Genomic DNA, 15,946 nt, shown 5'->3' with positions numbered 1-15,946 from the left:
TTTTAAATGTTTCCAGGAGGCCCATGAACTATTCAAATGAATTATAATGCATGCTTAGTTACCATGCTATAACAAAATATTTTATGTTAATACAATTATGAATTAGTAAATATCATTGGTATACACCTTGATTGCAAATTATTAGCTTTTTAGCATAAAATAGATAAAACAATTTTTTTGAAACAAAATAGAAGACAATGTCAGCATATACATTTTAGAATATATCTGAAAAACTAATCAACGAAATATTAACCGTGGATATGTGACAGCTCCAAGAGAAGATATATCTATAGTTTCAGTCTTGTCCAAAATACATTTACAAGGAGTCTGTGATGTACAAATTTCCGTGTCACCCAAAGATAGGTGAACACATAAAAACAATGAGTATACAATTTTAGAATACATGATTGATGAATGGCACACAAAATGACGAACGGTTACCAATTTTATCAGTTTTTAGGATAAAATAAAACCATGCCTAATCCGTACTCCTTTTGAATCATGTGACACAAACATGATGTAAGAGTAGGTATGACGTAACAAAACTTTAGACCAATAGTTTTACTGCGGTTCTCTTCGATTGAAAAACGCCAAAGATTTTCCAAAAGTATTTATAAGCATTTATTATACGAAAAATTGTAAATTTCATTATTTTTTTTTCAAATAAGGATCTGTTTTGAACTCCAACAAATAAACATTTGTTCATATTCTTTCCAATTTCCCAATATCCAGAATGGCAGTGATAAAAGCACTCCAGAAAGTCATTTCGCTTAGCAACGGGCTGGCAACAGGACGCGATTGCTTCGTTGGTTTGTTTGTTTTTCAGGTTTTTCTAATGGTTTCCAACTTTTACGGTTATTTGCTTGATTTGAGCTGGAAGATTTGCTTTATGAAAGTGTTGTATTTTTTTGAAAGAAAAAGTGAAACAAATATATATTTATTTATTTTTCCTTTTTATAAATGGGATTTCGAAAAGCTTTTTATTTGCAATAAAGCACAATAAAAACGTAGTGACCAAACTAAATGTAGATAATGATCAGTGCCTTTCGTAATCGGATCTTTTTGTTTCTCTGTGCATGCTGTTCAGGTATATTGTTTGCCCTAGTTTGGAGAAAATATGAACAAACTGTTCATTTTTCCTTAGTACACAACCACTACACTGCTACTTTAAGGGACACAAACTATGAAAAATGGTTTCAAAAGAAAAATTTATCAAGAAAACGTATGCCAGAAGAACTATTGAGCTTTGCTGCCACCGATAAACACAAGACTGAAGAATCATTCCTTTATGAAGAGATTCCTATTTTATGTTTGATATTTGTGAATACATATAATGGAGCTGATGCTGTAAAGCATACATGGGCTAAACACTGTAATATAGTGACGTTTTTTGGTCGCTTTGTTGATGAAAAAATACCTGTTATAAAAGTTCCTCCAGTAACTTCATTTGAAGGTTTTTGTTATGCTTTTGTCCATGTTTTTCACAAGTATAATGGCCAATATAAGTGGGTGTTGATTGCTGATGATAATACTTATGCAATTATAGAAAATTTACGTCATTATGTAGCTCCATTAAATAGCAGTGTGCCTTATTATCTTGGTCACCCAGCAAAAGACTTTTCGAGCTTGTACAATCTTGGATCAGCTGGCATAGTTCTTAGTTATGGGAGCATGTCACTGTTTCATTCAGTTTATAACAGTGCCAACGATTGTTCTTCCAAAAATGCTCCTTCATGGTACTTTGATCTATCTCTTGGGAGAATATTAAAGTCATTTAATGTTCATCCAGTGGATACTAGAGACCCTTACTTAAGGGGTCGTTTTAATCCCTTTTCTGTTGAGACAATGCTGATTCCAGGATCCATTTCAGTGTTTAGTTCCTACTGGAGAACTAGTGCTTTTCTTACTGAAGAGGTAAATATAGATTAGGCATTAAAGTTTTTCATAGTGCACTTGTAGAAATTAATAGCAACCCCAAATTAATGCATTGTATAATAGTCTTTGCTTTTATGATCACTTTTTGACTCAATAATTTTGATAAGGAAACATAGAATTAGGCAAATTTACCAATTAAGTCACACTATTAAATTTTGAAATAAAATAAAATAATTCATATAGATGTACTAAATTTTTTCATTAAGTTATAGAAATTATGCATAATTCTTTTTAAATCATCAATTGCACTGCACAGCAAATAAATACCTTCACGATGCCTCAGACATAGGGTAACGGCACCAGTAACAGACAGTCATAAGTTTGGATTTAAATCATAAGAATTTTAGGTGGGTAAAACTGATGTTGTTGTGGCTCATGGATACGGTGCAACTATCTAGTTTAATCTGAGTAAATTTTATGAGCCAGTTGGTATTTACAAGGCAGTGGTGGAAGGTTATGAACAGTCACCACGAGGTCAGCTGGTGTTTAATAAAGTTTTTATTTAAAAATGAAATTTTTTGCATATTTTGAAGAGAAGAAGGGAATTTTGACCATTATTAGCCATTGTTTCCTCATCGTATCTGTTACTGGGTATCATCAGATTTTTCGGTATCTGTTACTGGGAGTCGGACCTTTTTTCGAAATTGAGCAAATAAAAAATTAATGCAGAGGATTCAAAAGCAGCCAAACATTAGATGAGATGTAGTTGCTTGAGAGAAAAAAAGTTTAAATACATTAAAAGGCTCAGAAAATTGAGTTAACATGAGCGTGATATCTTAAGCATGTCTGTTACTGATGCCGTTACCCTAATTCTTGCAGATTCTTATGTAAAATTACCTCCTAAATCCAAATGTGACTACCATTTTCCCCTAATATGTCCTACTTTTTTTTCCTATAATTTTTTTCAGATTTTGACAGTTTTATAACTATGTTATTTTTATATGGAGAGCAAAGGAGCATTAGCCTATATTAACCATCACTATTCTTCTGAGTGGCTAGAGAGATGTTAAAATATCATTCAACCAAAAATTGTTAAATGTTTTGATTGACATGCCTCTTGAATTGTATGCAAATTTGATTTATTTAACATAAGATTAGTCATCAATATTTATTCTTCTGCTAACTTTTGCAATTTTTTTTTCTTTTAATGTCCAAGTAATGACTAGTTAAAAGAAATCTTCTTTCCGCCATAGAAAGATACATATAAAAAGATAAATATTCAGTCACCATGCTATTATTTCAGTTTTAACGAACTCTTCTTCACTTCTTCTTATCTAATTTATTTATATTTTCTCCTCATAATGAAACTGCCATGAGATTAATTTTCTTATACGAGTATTAGTGTTTGCTCGTCTGTAACGCTGCATATTCATACAGGGAATTTTTTTCACAAAATTGAGTGGCAACTCTGATTTCATGCTCTGCCCACTTAATTTTTCAATGGAATAAATTTTGATTTTAATTCGCAACTCCAACAAACTATAGGAGATGCTGCAGTCGCTGTCTAATGGCGGACGAAAAACTAAAACAAACGCACGCCGTAACGTATAAATTGCTTCTAAACTTAGGAAATGACAGAAATTGTTGTTCGCAGGCATAATTTTTTGTTCTTTATTCATTTGAAAAGATTTTTGAAAGTCTTTTGGTTATTTTGACCCATGTAGAAAGAGATTAGAAATCAAAAAGTATTACGAAAGTAAAAAAATAATGCAGAACACACAGTAAGTTGTTCTGAAGCAGCCATTTTCACGATGTTGAATTCAGTATTCATGCATTTTTGGTTCGCTTCAAACAGCATTTTCATTTTGTACTGTTTTTTCTATACATTTATGTCCAGTTTCGTGACATTTCCAGCATTTGTTGACATTTTTGTCACATAGTGCACATACGTGACAGAATGTCAAGAGTAAAATTTAACACTAGATAATTTATTTCTATGACTATATGATTGAATATCAAAAGAAATCATCATGCATTTAATTCATTCGTCACGGAAATGATTTAACTGATATGCGAAATATTTTCAAGATACATTATTCTTTCACACAATACTAAAACCATAACCCTATAAACAGATTTTTGGCGAAATTCTTCCACCGATAGTGTCAGCTTTTGCAGAGCAATAAAGTAAATTTGGCGCGATATTTTAGCGATAAAAAATTCCAAGCTTTTATTTTTTATTGTTCAAATTCTTAACGTTCTTTCTGGATTTTTCAATCTGTTCTGCGATAAATATTTTCAAAAAAATTTATTTGCATACTGTCCATTTCAGTTGGATGCTATAGTAACAAGGTTATTTAAATCATTTATCTGGAGTTAGGTTTAGGAAAAGCAGTAATTTTTCAGTATGGCCGTGTAGTGTCCAGTCAATGTTGTTAGGTCTGCTTTTTTTCATCGAATTGAAAAACTGATATTTATTCATATTCACTCAGAACAAGATAAATAAAATGTGTACTCACAGTTTATATCAGATATTTTTGATGTTACGCTGTTGCGGATGACGATTCCAAATGATGAATTACGCAAATAAAAAAAAATATACATAACAAATTGTTTGTTTTGCCCAAAATGAACACGTGGAACGCAATGTTTGGTACAGATGTGATACCCCCCCCCCCTTGGCGAGGATAGAATTTTTAGCTCATTTCGAAAATCGCCAACGTTGGTGATAAAACTTTTTCCGGTAGCCCTAGTAACCCTGCAGAATATACCTGGGAAGTACAGATGTGAACTAATTCTTTTCGCACGTGTGTCCGTGGAGGTAGGTGCACATATGTTCCGCTCTTAGGGGGATTTTACGACGTGGTGTTTCGTGCAATATACCTTACAGGAATGCTTATTTTGTGTTAGTTTAAATTCAGTAGTTGTGTTTTGAAGTAAAAACATTAGAAAATGCCAGTTTCTTCAAACTTGAAGGTTAATTAAAAGTTAACTCCAACGTGGTGTGTATCTGTAACGTGCCATTGCCATAGTCAGTGTGAATATTTATACCATATAAAAAGGTAAGTTCTTTATTTTAGAATTAAAAAAAAACCTCTCACTTCCAAAATTCTTTGTTTTTACAAATCCTTGAGGGATTCTTGTAGTATACATAACTGTGATCATACTCCGACTGTAATGTATATTAACAGTGGAAGGGATAACGGACCGAGCGAAGCGAGGTCCTGGCGAGCCAGAGGTCTCATAGTACTTTCGTAATGAGACCGAGGCAGGGCCGGCGAGCCGAGGTCTCATTACGAAAGTACTATGAGACCGAGGGCTCGTATCCCGGAGAAATGATGAAAAAAAAATTAATGCATTAATTTCGACTTGTAATTAATACAATAATTTATTTCATTGTATTTTAATATGTTTACAAAAAACCCCGGCCCTGTACATTTTTGAAGCATATATTTGTGATGTTTTTTGTTGTGCTTTTATGTTGTTTTTATATATATTGTGTTCTGAAGTGCTTTGATCATGTTTTCTTATCTGATTTTTTCCTGTTGGCGCTAAAAAAGCATCGCTAAGAACGATGTATGACATATGTCGACATACATCGCTTTCTTGGCGCCAACAGGAAAAAGTCGCCAAGGGTGGGGTATATCACATCAGTTCCCAATGTTTTAGTTTTTTCGGCAGTTTTGTAAATCACCCCAAGGTAGCGTATTCGAGCTCTGAAGTTGCGAATAACCTTTGGCATACTATTTTATTTTTGCTTTCATTTTTGAAGTAGCAGTTGTTGAATTATTTACAGATAAAAATAATTTGGATTGAGCTGATTTTTAATTTTTGTTTAAGGTTTCATTCAAATTCCAATAAAATTCTAATTTTATATACCATATACTAGCTTGTAGGGGAGAGGAGGGAGGAATGGGACAGTGGGAGGAGTGGGACTGCTAAAATTATGGCAAAATAAATCACTTTATTTATTGTCAGTTTGACCACTAGAGGGCCTGTTTATAGCTTCTTTTAGTTTCATACTTGCAGTTTATCCAGCTGGAAGTTTCAGTTAATAGTTGGAAAAAGTTAAATTTATCACCTCCAAACTAAGTTCCTAGTCTATTTTTAGTTTTATTTCTTCATTTATGTAATTTGTAAAACTAGCATAATATATTATCATTGTAATCTTAAGTATGTAATGTATGCTTATCTGTAATCTAATTAAGCCTAAAACAAGCCTGGTTTATGTGACAAGTAGTTTTTTAGAAGCAATGTGTAGAGGGAGGAATGGGACACTCCAAAGAGGGAGGAATGGGACATGCCCCATAAATACGTCCCTTCTGTAAAGGGGCTGTTCCAATATTATGTATTCATGTTTTTATCAATTTTTGACCTCTCCTCCCCCTTGTCAGCAGAAATAAGCAAATCGCAAACCCCCCTTAATAATAACATAAGGCACTGGGCCATATAATTCACCAAACCAACAGTTCAAAAGATAATCCAATTTTGTTAACACTGGACAACCATGACAGCCATGTTACAGTTGAAATAATCAACAAGGCAAGAGACAATGGTGTTTTTATGTTAACGTTTCTGCCTCATTGCAGTCATAGGCTTCAACCACTAAATATGTCGGTATATTTCTCATTTAAAAGCCGGTATAATGCAGCTTGCAATGATTGGTTGATAAACAATCCGGGAAAACCTATTAACATCTACCACTTAGCAAAGCTTGTTGGGATTTCCTACCAAGCATCATTCACACCAAAAAATATTACTTCCGGGTTTCAAAAACATGGAATATATCCATTTAACAGCGAGCCGTTTGGAGATGAAGAGTTTTTGACATTGTATGTTACAGACCATCCCTTGCGGGTAAATAATGATAATAACAGTAGTTGTCTTCCTTCACCATCTAACCCACCTGACAATCGTGTTAATATCGTTGTTAGCATGCCATCCTCATCTCATATTTTGTCGCTTAGTCCTGCAGACATACAGCCATTTCTCAAAGCAGAACCCAGGAATCCCCTGAAGAAAAATAAAGGACAGAAGAAAGGACGAACAAAGATATTGACAGATACCCCAGAGAAGATAAAAATTGAAGAATCAGAAGCTGCCATACTAGGAAAAAAAAGCATCAACTAAAACCTGTATGTAAAAAAAAAATAAATAAAAAAATAAACTAAAAGTTTAAAAAAAAAAAAAACATTTGAGTTTAAAGATGAATCCAGTGATAGTGAAGGGTCAGTTTCTTTAAACGACATTTCAGATGAAGAAATATTTTATCCTCATATGCATGATGACGTGGAACTAGCACAAGAGATTGACTGGATGGAGGACAAACCAAACATAGGAGAAAATGAATTTGTGCTTGTCAAATTCTTTACCAAATGGTCAATTGTTTACTATGTTGCAAGGGTGGAGAGCATTTATGATACTAAAAGATACAACGCAAAAATTTATGAGAAAGGACATGAAGGGAAATTTTAATTTTCCTCAACAGGATGACTGTAGAATTATAGATAAAACAGATATTATCATGAAATTACCGCCACCACAATTGATTGGTGGGATTAGTAGAGTACAGTCTTGTTTTTCTTTTAATGTGGACCTTTCTAATTATGACATTTGCTAATTTTTCTGTAATTTTCAAATGTGTCCCACTCCTCCCGTACTCATGTCCCACTCCTCCCACCCAGGAGGGAGGAATGGGACAAAATTCTTGAAATTTGTAATTAGTCAAGAGTAAGAATAATAAAATGTTTAATCATTGTGTATATTTTTAAAATGTAGCTATAGCATGCAAGTTAATTGTGTGAGCTTTTGCATTTAATGAATAAGTAGAGGATTATGAATAAGAATCATTTATGTGAAAAGTGTCCCAATCCTCCCTCCTCTCCCCTACTCTCAAAAATATGAGTTTATTAAGCAATTTATCATAATGTTGTTGATGCTACCCAAACAGTGTCTGTTCAGGTGAAGCATATATTGAGTTGCTTTTGAAATAAAACCATTTTTTGAAAGAGTTTTTGATTTGGTGGAAATAGATTCCGTTGGAATCACGCACTCTGTAGCGTGATAGTATTGACCAAAAAGTATGAAAATTATGAAAGATAAAATTTCTGAAAATTCATGGATTGAGCTGGTTCTGATACAAAACACCTCATATGTTTTAAATCTAAACACTTATTTGCTATTAAATTTCATTGAAACATAAAGTTCCTGTATTAAAAAATACATACTTGCCAACCTTTGAAGGTAAAAAAACAGGAGATTTTACTAGAGGTATATAGGTGATTCACCATCGACATATCCTCGCTACAGAATTATTAAATTATGCTTCTAAATAACATGAATACTAAATTTAAAGTGAAATGGGGATTTTTTGCAGATGTAAGCAAATTGTAGCAGCAAGAAAAATATATTGCTAAGGAAAAACTAAATAATAAGGAGAGAATTTGCTTAGTCTCTACCAGAAAAGTAGCTACAAAAATTTAATTACTAAAATCCGAAAAAAAAAGGAAATCAATATATAACGAAAATACAATATAAAATAAGTAGGTATAGGGTAGCACATGTTAAAATAACTTCAAACATTCAAAATAATTGAAATGATTTCAAGATGCAAAAAGATTGAAATCTGATGCAATTTTTGGCAAAGCACGTGCATCGTTGAACATGCAATGTGGAAAGCTTCTAAAAAATTAATTTTTACTAAATGATTTATTAATTGGAAAAATTCTTATTCCCTGACATTGGTAGACTAGAAAAAGGCGCCATCTATTGAGAAGAAAATGAAACTTTTTGATGATTGACTGAAAAAACTGCAAAAACGAAAGAAAATCGTAAAAAACGGGAAATCGGGAGATGAAAGCAAAAAACAGGAGTCTCCCGTTAAAAACAGTAGAGTTGGCAAGTATGAAAATACATACTTCGACATTTTTGAATTGTTAGTCCAGCTCTGAAAAATGCTTGTCCAATTATCAACCTTTTCCTTTCTGAACAAAGGCCAGCTCCTGGTCCAATAACTAGCACTCTACTGTAACCTTACCGTATATGCTCCGCATGTAAGTCCCCCCTCCCCCCCCCCCCCACTTTCAGGAGGTAAACCGGGAAAAAATCGAAAACCTGCATATAAGTCAAGCACCTACTTACTAAAAAAATCAAGAACATTTTGCCACTATTTTTGGACATAAACGCTAGAAAAAGGAAGAAAATGAAATGTAATGAACATTCTTATGTTAAAAATGTCCTATTTGTATACTTATGCATAAAAAGGGTTCACTGCTATGATCACAATTTATGTAAAATGTTTGATTTCGCTGTTACTATTTTTGATGCTTGTTGCTTTTATTTGAATTATTATCAACAGAATTAATTCTGCATTGTAGCCATATAATATTATTATTATTTTTTTAAATGAGTATTTTTTTGCGACTATCAGGGGAAAATCCGCGAATGCAGCAATTTCTACTTTTTGCCTGGTTATCCATCACTATAATTATTTAGTCTTTATTTCAGAGTCAGACCCTGTAAAATTATAGCAGAATGTTCAAGTCAAAAGGGTAGCTCTAAAATCGTGAAAATGTTTTTTTCCCCCAAAAATTGTCCAAGGAAAATTTTCAGAAATTCTGCCCCGTGTATAATTCAACCTCCTAACCTTTAAATTCATTTTTTGTACTAATTTTCTCGACTTATACGAGAGTATATATGGTATTGACCATTTAGCAATGGCCGTACAATTTTTTAAAATCAATAATTAAAGAATAATTTATCAAAAGGGAGCAAATCTACTTTTTAGAAAAACTTATTGTATGATACTTTCTAAATCTTTCAGATGCCTTTAATCTCTCAGGAAGTCCAAATGGGGCAGACCTGATTTTATTTAAGGGTAAAGATTGACTTTCTGATTAAAAGGTATCGTCCTCCTTTAATTTTGACCCGAAGGGTACATATCTTGAACGAATCTATAGTACGCAGACTCTTAGATTCAAAAGATTACAACATGTATAAAATTCTCAAATTTTAATCCACTAGTTTTAGACTTAAATACTTCAACAAGAGAATATTAGAAGATGAAACATTAGGGTTTTAATGAAATTAAAATTCTCCACATTTAGGTTAGGACTTCCTTCAAAAAGGCACATATCCAATAGTAATATGGCAATGTCTCCTTGCTTTTTTTACACAAACCTTTCTTACTCTGGGCCAATGGCGGCTCGTGGGAGGGGGACCGGGACCCCTCACTTTTTTCAGTTTATTTAAATTAACAAAAATACTAATAATTTATAACTTTTTATGTACAATTTTTATTTTCGTGCATAAATTTAAAAAAAAAAGAATTATTGTACCGAATATTTCCGCGGATTATACGCTGCAGCGGAATTTCTGTGTGTGTGTTTTTTTCCGTTACCCTGCCTATATGTTGTTTATTTTACACAGCTTGAATGTTCTTAAGTGATTCAGGCTGTGTAAAATAAACAACATACAGTAAAGGAAGAAGCCTTTACTTGCACAAGATTAGACCGTTTGCTCTTTTCTTGAATCTTTCTTTTTCTTCAAGTAATTAGCATACTGAAATAAAAATTAAGAGAAAAGATCATTATTTTTTGGATTCTTTTTTGAATTAGTTTGAATGTACCTTAACAGTTTTTACTTCTTCACATTTTTAATTTCGTTGCTAAAATTGTATGCTAAAACAAAATTTCATTTTTTTGCAGCATATTATACACCGCTACGGATAAAATGAAGATTTTTTTTTCTTCAGGCCGATTTTAGGACATCAATTTTGAAAAAAATTCCAGGGAAGAGCTCCAGAATCCCTTTCCGTAAAAATCTTCAAAGTTTGTCTACAATTGCGTTTTTGGAACTGCAAGAAAAAAAAAACATCGGGGTGATTCTCGGAGCTCCATCTCTTACTCTAACATCAATAAATATGGCCTATACTGCGTTTTAAGGCTTAAATTTCTAAAAATTTCCACGGAGTCCCCTGTACTACTCTTTCCCCCAACATCACCAAAGACCGTCTAAAATTGCGTTTTTAAAACTAAAAGTTTCAAAATTGAGGGATTTCATGAGCAAATCAAATCAATCAAATTGGTAAGATTTTTTTCCTTATTGTGACCTGCCCTTCCCTCCCCCATAAATTTTTTTTTCTAGTTGCGCCACTGTTGTGTGTTGTGTAGCATGTACGATTGTATGTGTAAGCATATATCGTTATAAAAAAATTTTTTAATGCAAAAAAGTCTTCCCATTGTTACACAGAAATTATTACTTGTTTTAAATTTCTTCTCATGTAGTTGAAAGAAATCTTACAAGTTATCAATAATTCAAAGAAAATAAAAATATTTCAATATTTTTTTCTTCTTTGTTTGCACAAAAATTCTGAATATGGCCTATGAGCGCTGGCAGATTCATATGCAGAAGGGTACACCCGCATATAAATCACTAGAAATTTTTTTTTACTAGTTTTGTTAATTTATTTTTAGCTTTTTTTAAATTTAGTTTATCTATTTTTACTTTATTGATTTTAATGTGAATACTGAGATGTATTTTCATCTTTGTTAAAATTAATTAATTTATAATTTTTACATATTTCTCTAATCACACTATTTTTGCACTTTTGTAATTTGGCCTTACTTAAAATAAAATTAATTTTTCTCATTGAAAATAATTAGTTATTAAAAGATCTTAAAAAAATAATGCTTTTTAAAAATTATTTATTTTGAAAAGCTAGGGGGTGAAAGTGCATTCCTTGCAGCCCCAACCGTTTCTGCAAGGGATACGTACTGCAGTGCCGGAAAGCGTACTGAGATATAAACGTGAGATTAATAATTTTCATAATGTGTTTCGTAGATTTTCCCTATCTGATTATTTTCATTTTATTTTTGAAAGTCGGGGTGAAAGTACACCACCCTGCCGGCAGTCATGGACATAAAAGTGATGTTAATATCTTTCGTGATTTACATAGTAGTTTAAGTATTTGTAGCTTGTCCTGTGTTTAAAATAAATTTAATTTTACTTATTTAATTCAAATAATTATTTTACGAAAGTTTAAATAATAATTTTTTTTGTAAATTCCTTTTTTGTTTTTTCAAAAACCGGAGGGGGGGGGGGGCAAGGACACCTATGTTCTGGCCAACTCACTTTTTCAAGGCATGAGCCGCCACTGCTCTGGGCCATGATTTACTGTGCTCTTGAGCTCAATTCTGTCCCACAGAAAAGGGGATAAAACTATTTTGCCCTTGCCCTAATTCGTTTTTTCACTTCCCGAACATTTTTGGCAAATGGATATGTTCCCTTTTGATAAATTTGTCGTCGATTATTATCTGTTTCGAATAAAGACTTTTTCTTTTTACTTACAGGGAATGAACTGTTGCAGCGATGAAGCTATAACATTCCATGGCTTGAATCCAGCAAAATTAATGCTAATGGAGTATGTTCAGCATCACCTAGCAGCGTTTACCAATAGTTTTGAAGGCCTTGGAAATAAACCTGTGTTGAATGATAACAGCCAATCTGAAAACAGTAAAACTCAAACGGAAAAGGCGCAACTTGGTGAACCTTTTGTTCAACTATTAGATAACCATTGGACAAAATCAAACAAAGCTGGAAAAACTGTGAAGCCTAAAAAAAGTATGGTTGAAAATTTATGGAATGAAATTTTCGGCAGCTAAAAATTTCTTGACTTGTATATATGTGATATTTAACAGATATGTTTTTTGATTACAATACATTTCAATCAACTGTTTGTTAAAGTTGCATAATTATTTGTTCCTTTTTATTTTTATACATTCTAACTATGGTAAAAATTACAATTTGTGTTCTAAGTTCGTAAAACTTTTAATCATTTGCTAAAGTAACTTTTGTGTGTCCATATTAAAATGTCATATATATTTTTTTGTCTTTTTTTATGGAAAATAAATTTTTACATAGTTTTGCTTAAATCTAAAGAGTGGCATCTTGTAAACTTAATGTGTACAATGCTTTCTTTCTGATTATATTCATTTTGAAACTGTTTTATCATACGGGACTTATATTTCACAGATAATATTAAATACTTCACCGTTACTTATATCCACTGAGAAATGTTTAACATAAAACTGATGCGGCTTTCTTGTTGACAAACTTTCATGTTAAATGGCACTTACAAAATGAAACTTGACTATCTGAATTCTCAACAAAATTCTTTTGAATATGGTGGTAGTTACGACATGAAACTTCACTATCTGAACTCAGAACAAAATTCTTTTGAACATGGACAGATTTTATCAATTTGATTTCTTGTTAAAATGTATACCAAAGTACTTAACTTGTTAAACATTTCTGAAAATTTATTTATAGATATTAGGGTTTAATCAATGGCAGTTTTTGTGGCAGCCTATGACAAACAACTTACAAAGTACAGCCAAAATATGTTTCAAACATGTTTTAAGGAAATAAAAATTTTTAATGTGTTGTAAAAGCTCATAACAAGCCTTCATTTGAAAAACTAAACATGATGGGGTAGGGGGGGGGGCATATTGGTGATGCTGACATATTTGATTTATATATATATATATATATATATATATATATATATATATATATATATATATATATATATATATATATATATATACTTTGATTTATATATATATATATATATATATATATATATATATATAAATCAAAGTATAGGCAAAACATGAAGGCAAATATCTGTACCTCAGGTACAGAGTGACGTAAGTCCAAAAAATGCGATTTTCATTTTGTTAGTACATTGTAGAAGCCTATTCCGCATCGAACTATGTGAATGTAGTTCTTAAAAAAACAATCCTTTTCATTTTTTAAATAGGGTTAAAGGAGCACGCGTCCCATCCATTGCATACGCCAGAAAATAGTTTTTCCTCTCTACTGTAAAATCATCATAATGTGACTTACTTCTTTCTGGCTCTGAGGCAGTGGCGGGATCCAGCCAATTGTTTTGGGAGGGGGCCATCGAAAATTTTTGAACAAACTCCCCAGTGCCAAAATTTTGCTCCATGCCGCCTCTAGGAAAATTTGAAATCAGCCACCCCCTCCCCCTCCCTAAAAGAATCAAAATATCTTTGACTCAAAAAAACATAAAAATGTGTTCCCCAGATTCAAACTGTCAAACTTATGAAGAAATGATGGCGTTTCACATTTTGAGGCGCCCTGATGAAATGATCACAGTGATCCCTCAAAAAAAAAAAATTTCGGCAAATACCATGATTGAAAACCATTTGACTTTTACAAGATGTGTAAAAGTAATAATTATTAAATTACAAGAAAAAATTTATCTGTGAAGAAAATGAAAGAATGCTAATATTTTACTTTCAAGAATAACAATTTAATTCAAAAAATGTGTATTCTAATGGAAAATTTGCCGCCCTAGACAGCTGTCTACTGGGAAATTGGAACCTGATAACTCCCCAGAAATTTTATTAAAATGAAGTTTCAAAAACTCAATTTTCAAGCATGGGCGCCCATATGCAAAATTTTAAGGGCGGGGGGGGGGGGGGCTCAGAAATTTTAACTATGGTTTAACAGGATATTTTCCCCATGAAGGCAGATTTCAGGATGGATTAGAGTCATTAAAATTTTAAAATTTTAATTATTTATCATTAATGGCTGGAGAAGAAATATTTTTATATTTTTGCAAAGAAAAAGGTACTAAAAGCAAGGAAGTTCTTGTTTCCAAGGGGGGGGGGGCTTGAGCCCCCCTATATGGGCGCCCTTGTTTTCGGGGTATCCAGACATTAGGTGAGGGGGTGGATTTAGGAAATTCCCTTGAAAATGTTTTAAATTTTAAATTTCCGAGTAATTTTTGAATATTAGGAAACTAAAAACGCATTTTGGATTATGCACGGAGAAAGGTCAGGTTTCGGGTGCTGGCCCCAAAATACTTTTTGAAAATAAAGCTTAAAAACTAAAATATTCTGTCATTATACATTGAGAAGTTAGAAGAGGAGGGGTGCTTTTTAAGCTCTTCAGCTGTCCAGCCTAAAAATGCACCTTTAGGTAATGTTTGCTTACATTAAAGGAAGTGTGAAGGTGCTTAGAATCCTTCCTTCCTGAAAATATTTTGCATTTGAGGCTCCAAAAATTCGATTTCAAGCTATCATCCTTTTAAAGCTATCATCATGATATAAACTAGGAAGGGAGGGGGGTCCTATCAAAATTCGTTTGTAATTGAAGTCCCCCCCCCCAAAAAAAAAATCATTTAAGTTGCTTTTAAGCAAGCTAAGCGATAAGGGCTGGATAAGCTAGTTTCCGCTTGACATTTTTTCCAAATGCAATTTTTTACTACATATCAAGGCATTTGTGAAAGGGCATGGGAAAAGGGGTTCACCTCCTAGTTTCGAAATTAAAGCCATAAAAACGAAAATTTAGGCTCTCTTTGGTCTTGTGAACAATAGGTGTACTCTGAGAATCGCAGCATTTAGAGATCGTCCAAGTGTCTGTAGTTAGAATCAAGAAATGATGTAAAAGATGGAGAAAAAAATTTGGAAATAAAAGTTTTGTTTTGAGATAGGAATATAATTTATCTCCCAGTTAAAGCCTATACTTCTTTTTCAGTAAAATACATGTATTAAATTTTGTTATCTTCACATAATATTTTTTTCTTTTTTTTCCCTGAAAAAAATTCCTATAGTCACAAGGCTTTGGGAGGGGCCATGGCCCCCCTCTAGATCTGCCCCTGCTCTGAGGTACAGATATGTGGATCTCTGGAATGTTTCAAATAGAAGAAAAGTTTAAAGAGAAATGTTAGAAGGATTTTAATGAAAAGTAACACAAGCAGTTAAATGTTTTAAACATAAAAAAAAAGTAAAATTAAACTTGATCAAGAGATTAAATGTATTTCGAACAAATAAATATATTAGGATAGAAACTGCAAAATTTACTATCTTTACTAATAATAAAGCTGGAAGTTTCTCTGTCAGGATCTCTGTGACGCGCATAGCGCCTAGACCGTTCGGCTGATTTTCATGAAATTTGGCACAGAATTAGTTTGTAGCATGGAGGTGTGCACCTCGAAGCGATTTTTCAAAAATTTGATTTTGTTCTTTTTCTATTCCAATTT

The 15,946-nt window shown here is 32.6% G+C and overlaps 2 protein-coding genes across 2 annotated transcripts in view; one reads left to right on the top strand and one right to left on the bottom strand.

Moving 5' to 3' along the window:
• The window catches only part of LOC129222649 (uncharacterized), a 32,917-nt gene extending 32,427 nt beyond the window's left edge, over nt 1-490 (bottom strand). The window contains exon 1 of the mRNA XM_054857179.1: nt 254-490. Coding sequence (XP_054713154.1) covers nt 254-405 — 152 coding nt within the window. The 5' untranslated portion in view covers nt 406-490. The remainder of the gene's footprint in view (nt 1-253) is intronic.
• A 297-nt stretch (nt 491-787) lies between these two features.
• Nucleotides 788-12,729, top strand: LOC129222325 (glycoprotein-N-acetylgalactosamine 3-beta-galactosyltransferase 1-like). Its single transcript, XM_054856819.1, has 2 exons — nt 788-1,914; nt 12,225-12,729. The coding sequence occupies exons 1-2, from the start codon at nt 1,033-1,035 to the stop codon at nt 12,534-12,536; spliced, it is 1,194 nt and encodes a 397-aa protein (XP_054712794.1). The 5' UTR covers nt 788-1,032; the 3' UTR covers nt 12,537-12,729.
• Nucleotides 12,730-15,946: the final 3,217 nt, after the last annotated feature.

This window comes from Uloborus diversus, chromosome 5, assembly GCF_026930045.1.
Source record: "Uloborus diversus isolate 005 chromosome 5, Udiv.v.3.1, whole genome shotgun sequence".
NCBI classification, from domain to species: domain Eukaryota; kingdom Metazoa; phylum Arthropoda; class Arachnida; order Araneae; family Uloboridae; genus Uloborus; species Uloborus diversus.
This window is presented reverse-complemented; position numbering and strand designations above follow the sequence as displayed.

Coding starts and splice junctions, on each gene's coding strand:
- LOC129222325 (XM_054856819.1), top strand. CDS start 1,033: ATGATCAGTGCCTTTCGTAATCGGATCTTTTTGTTTCTCTGTGCATGC. Junction 1,915..12,224: donor GTGCTTTTCTTACTGAAGAG/GTAAATATAGAT, acceptor TTTTACTTACAG/GGAATGAACTGTTGCAGCGA.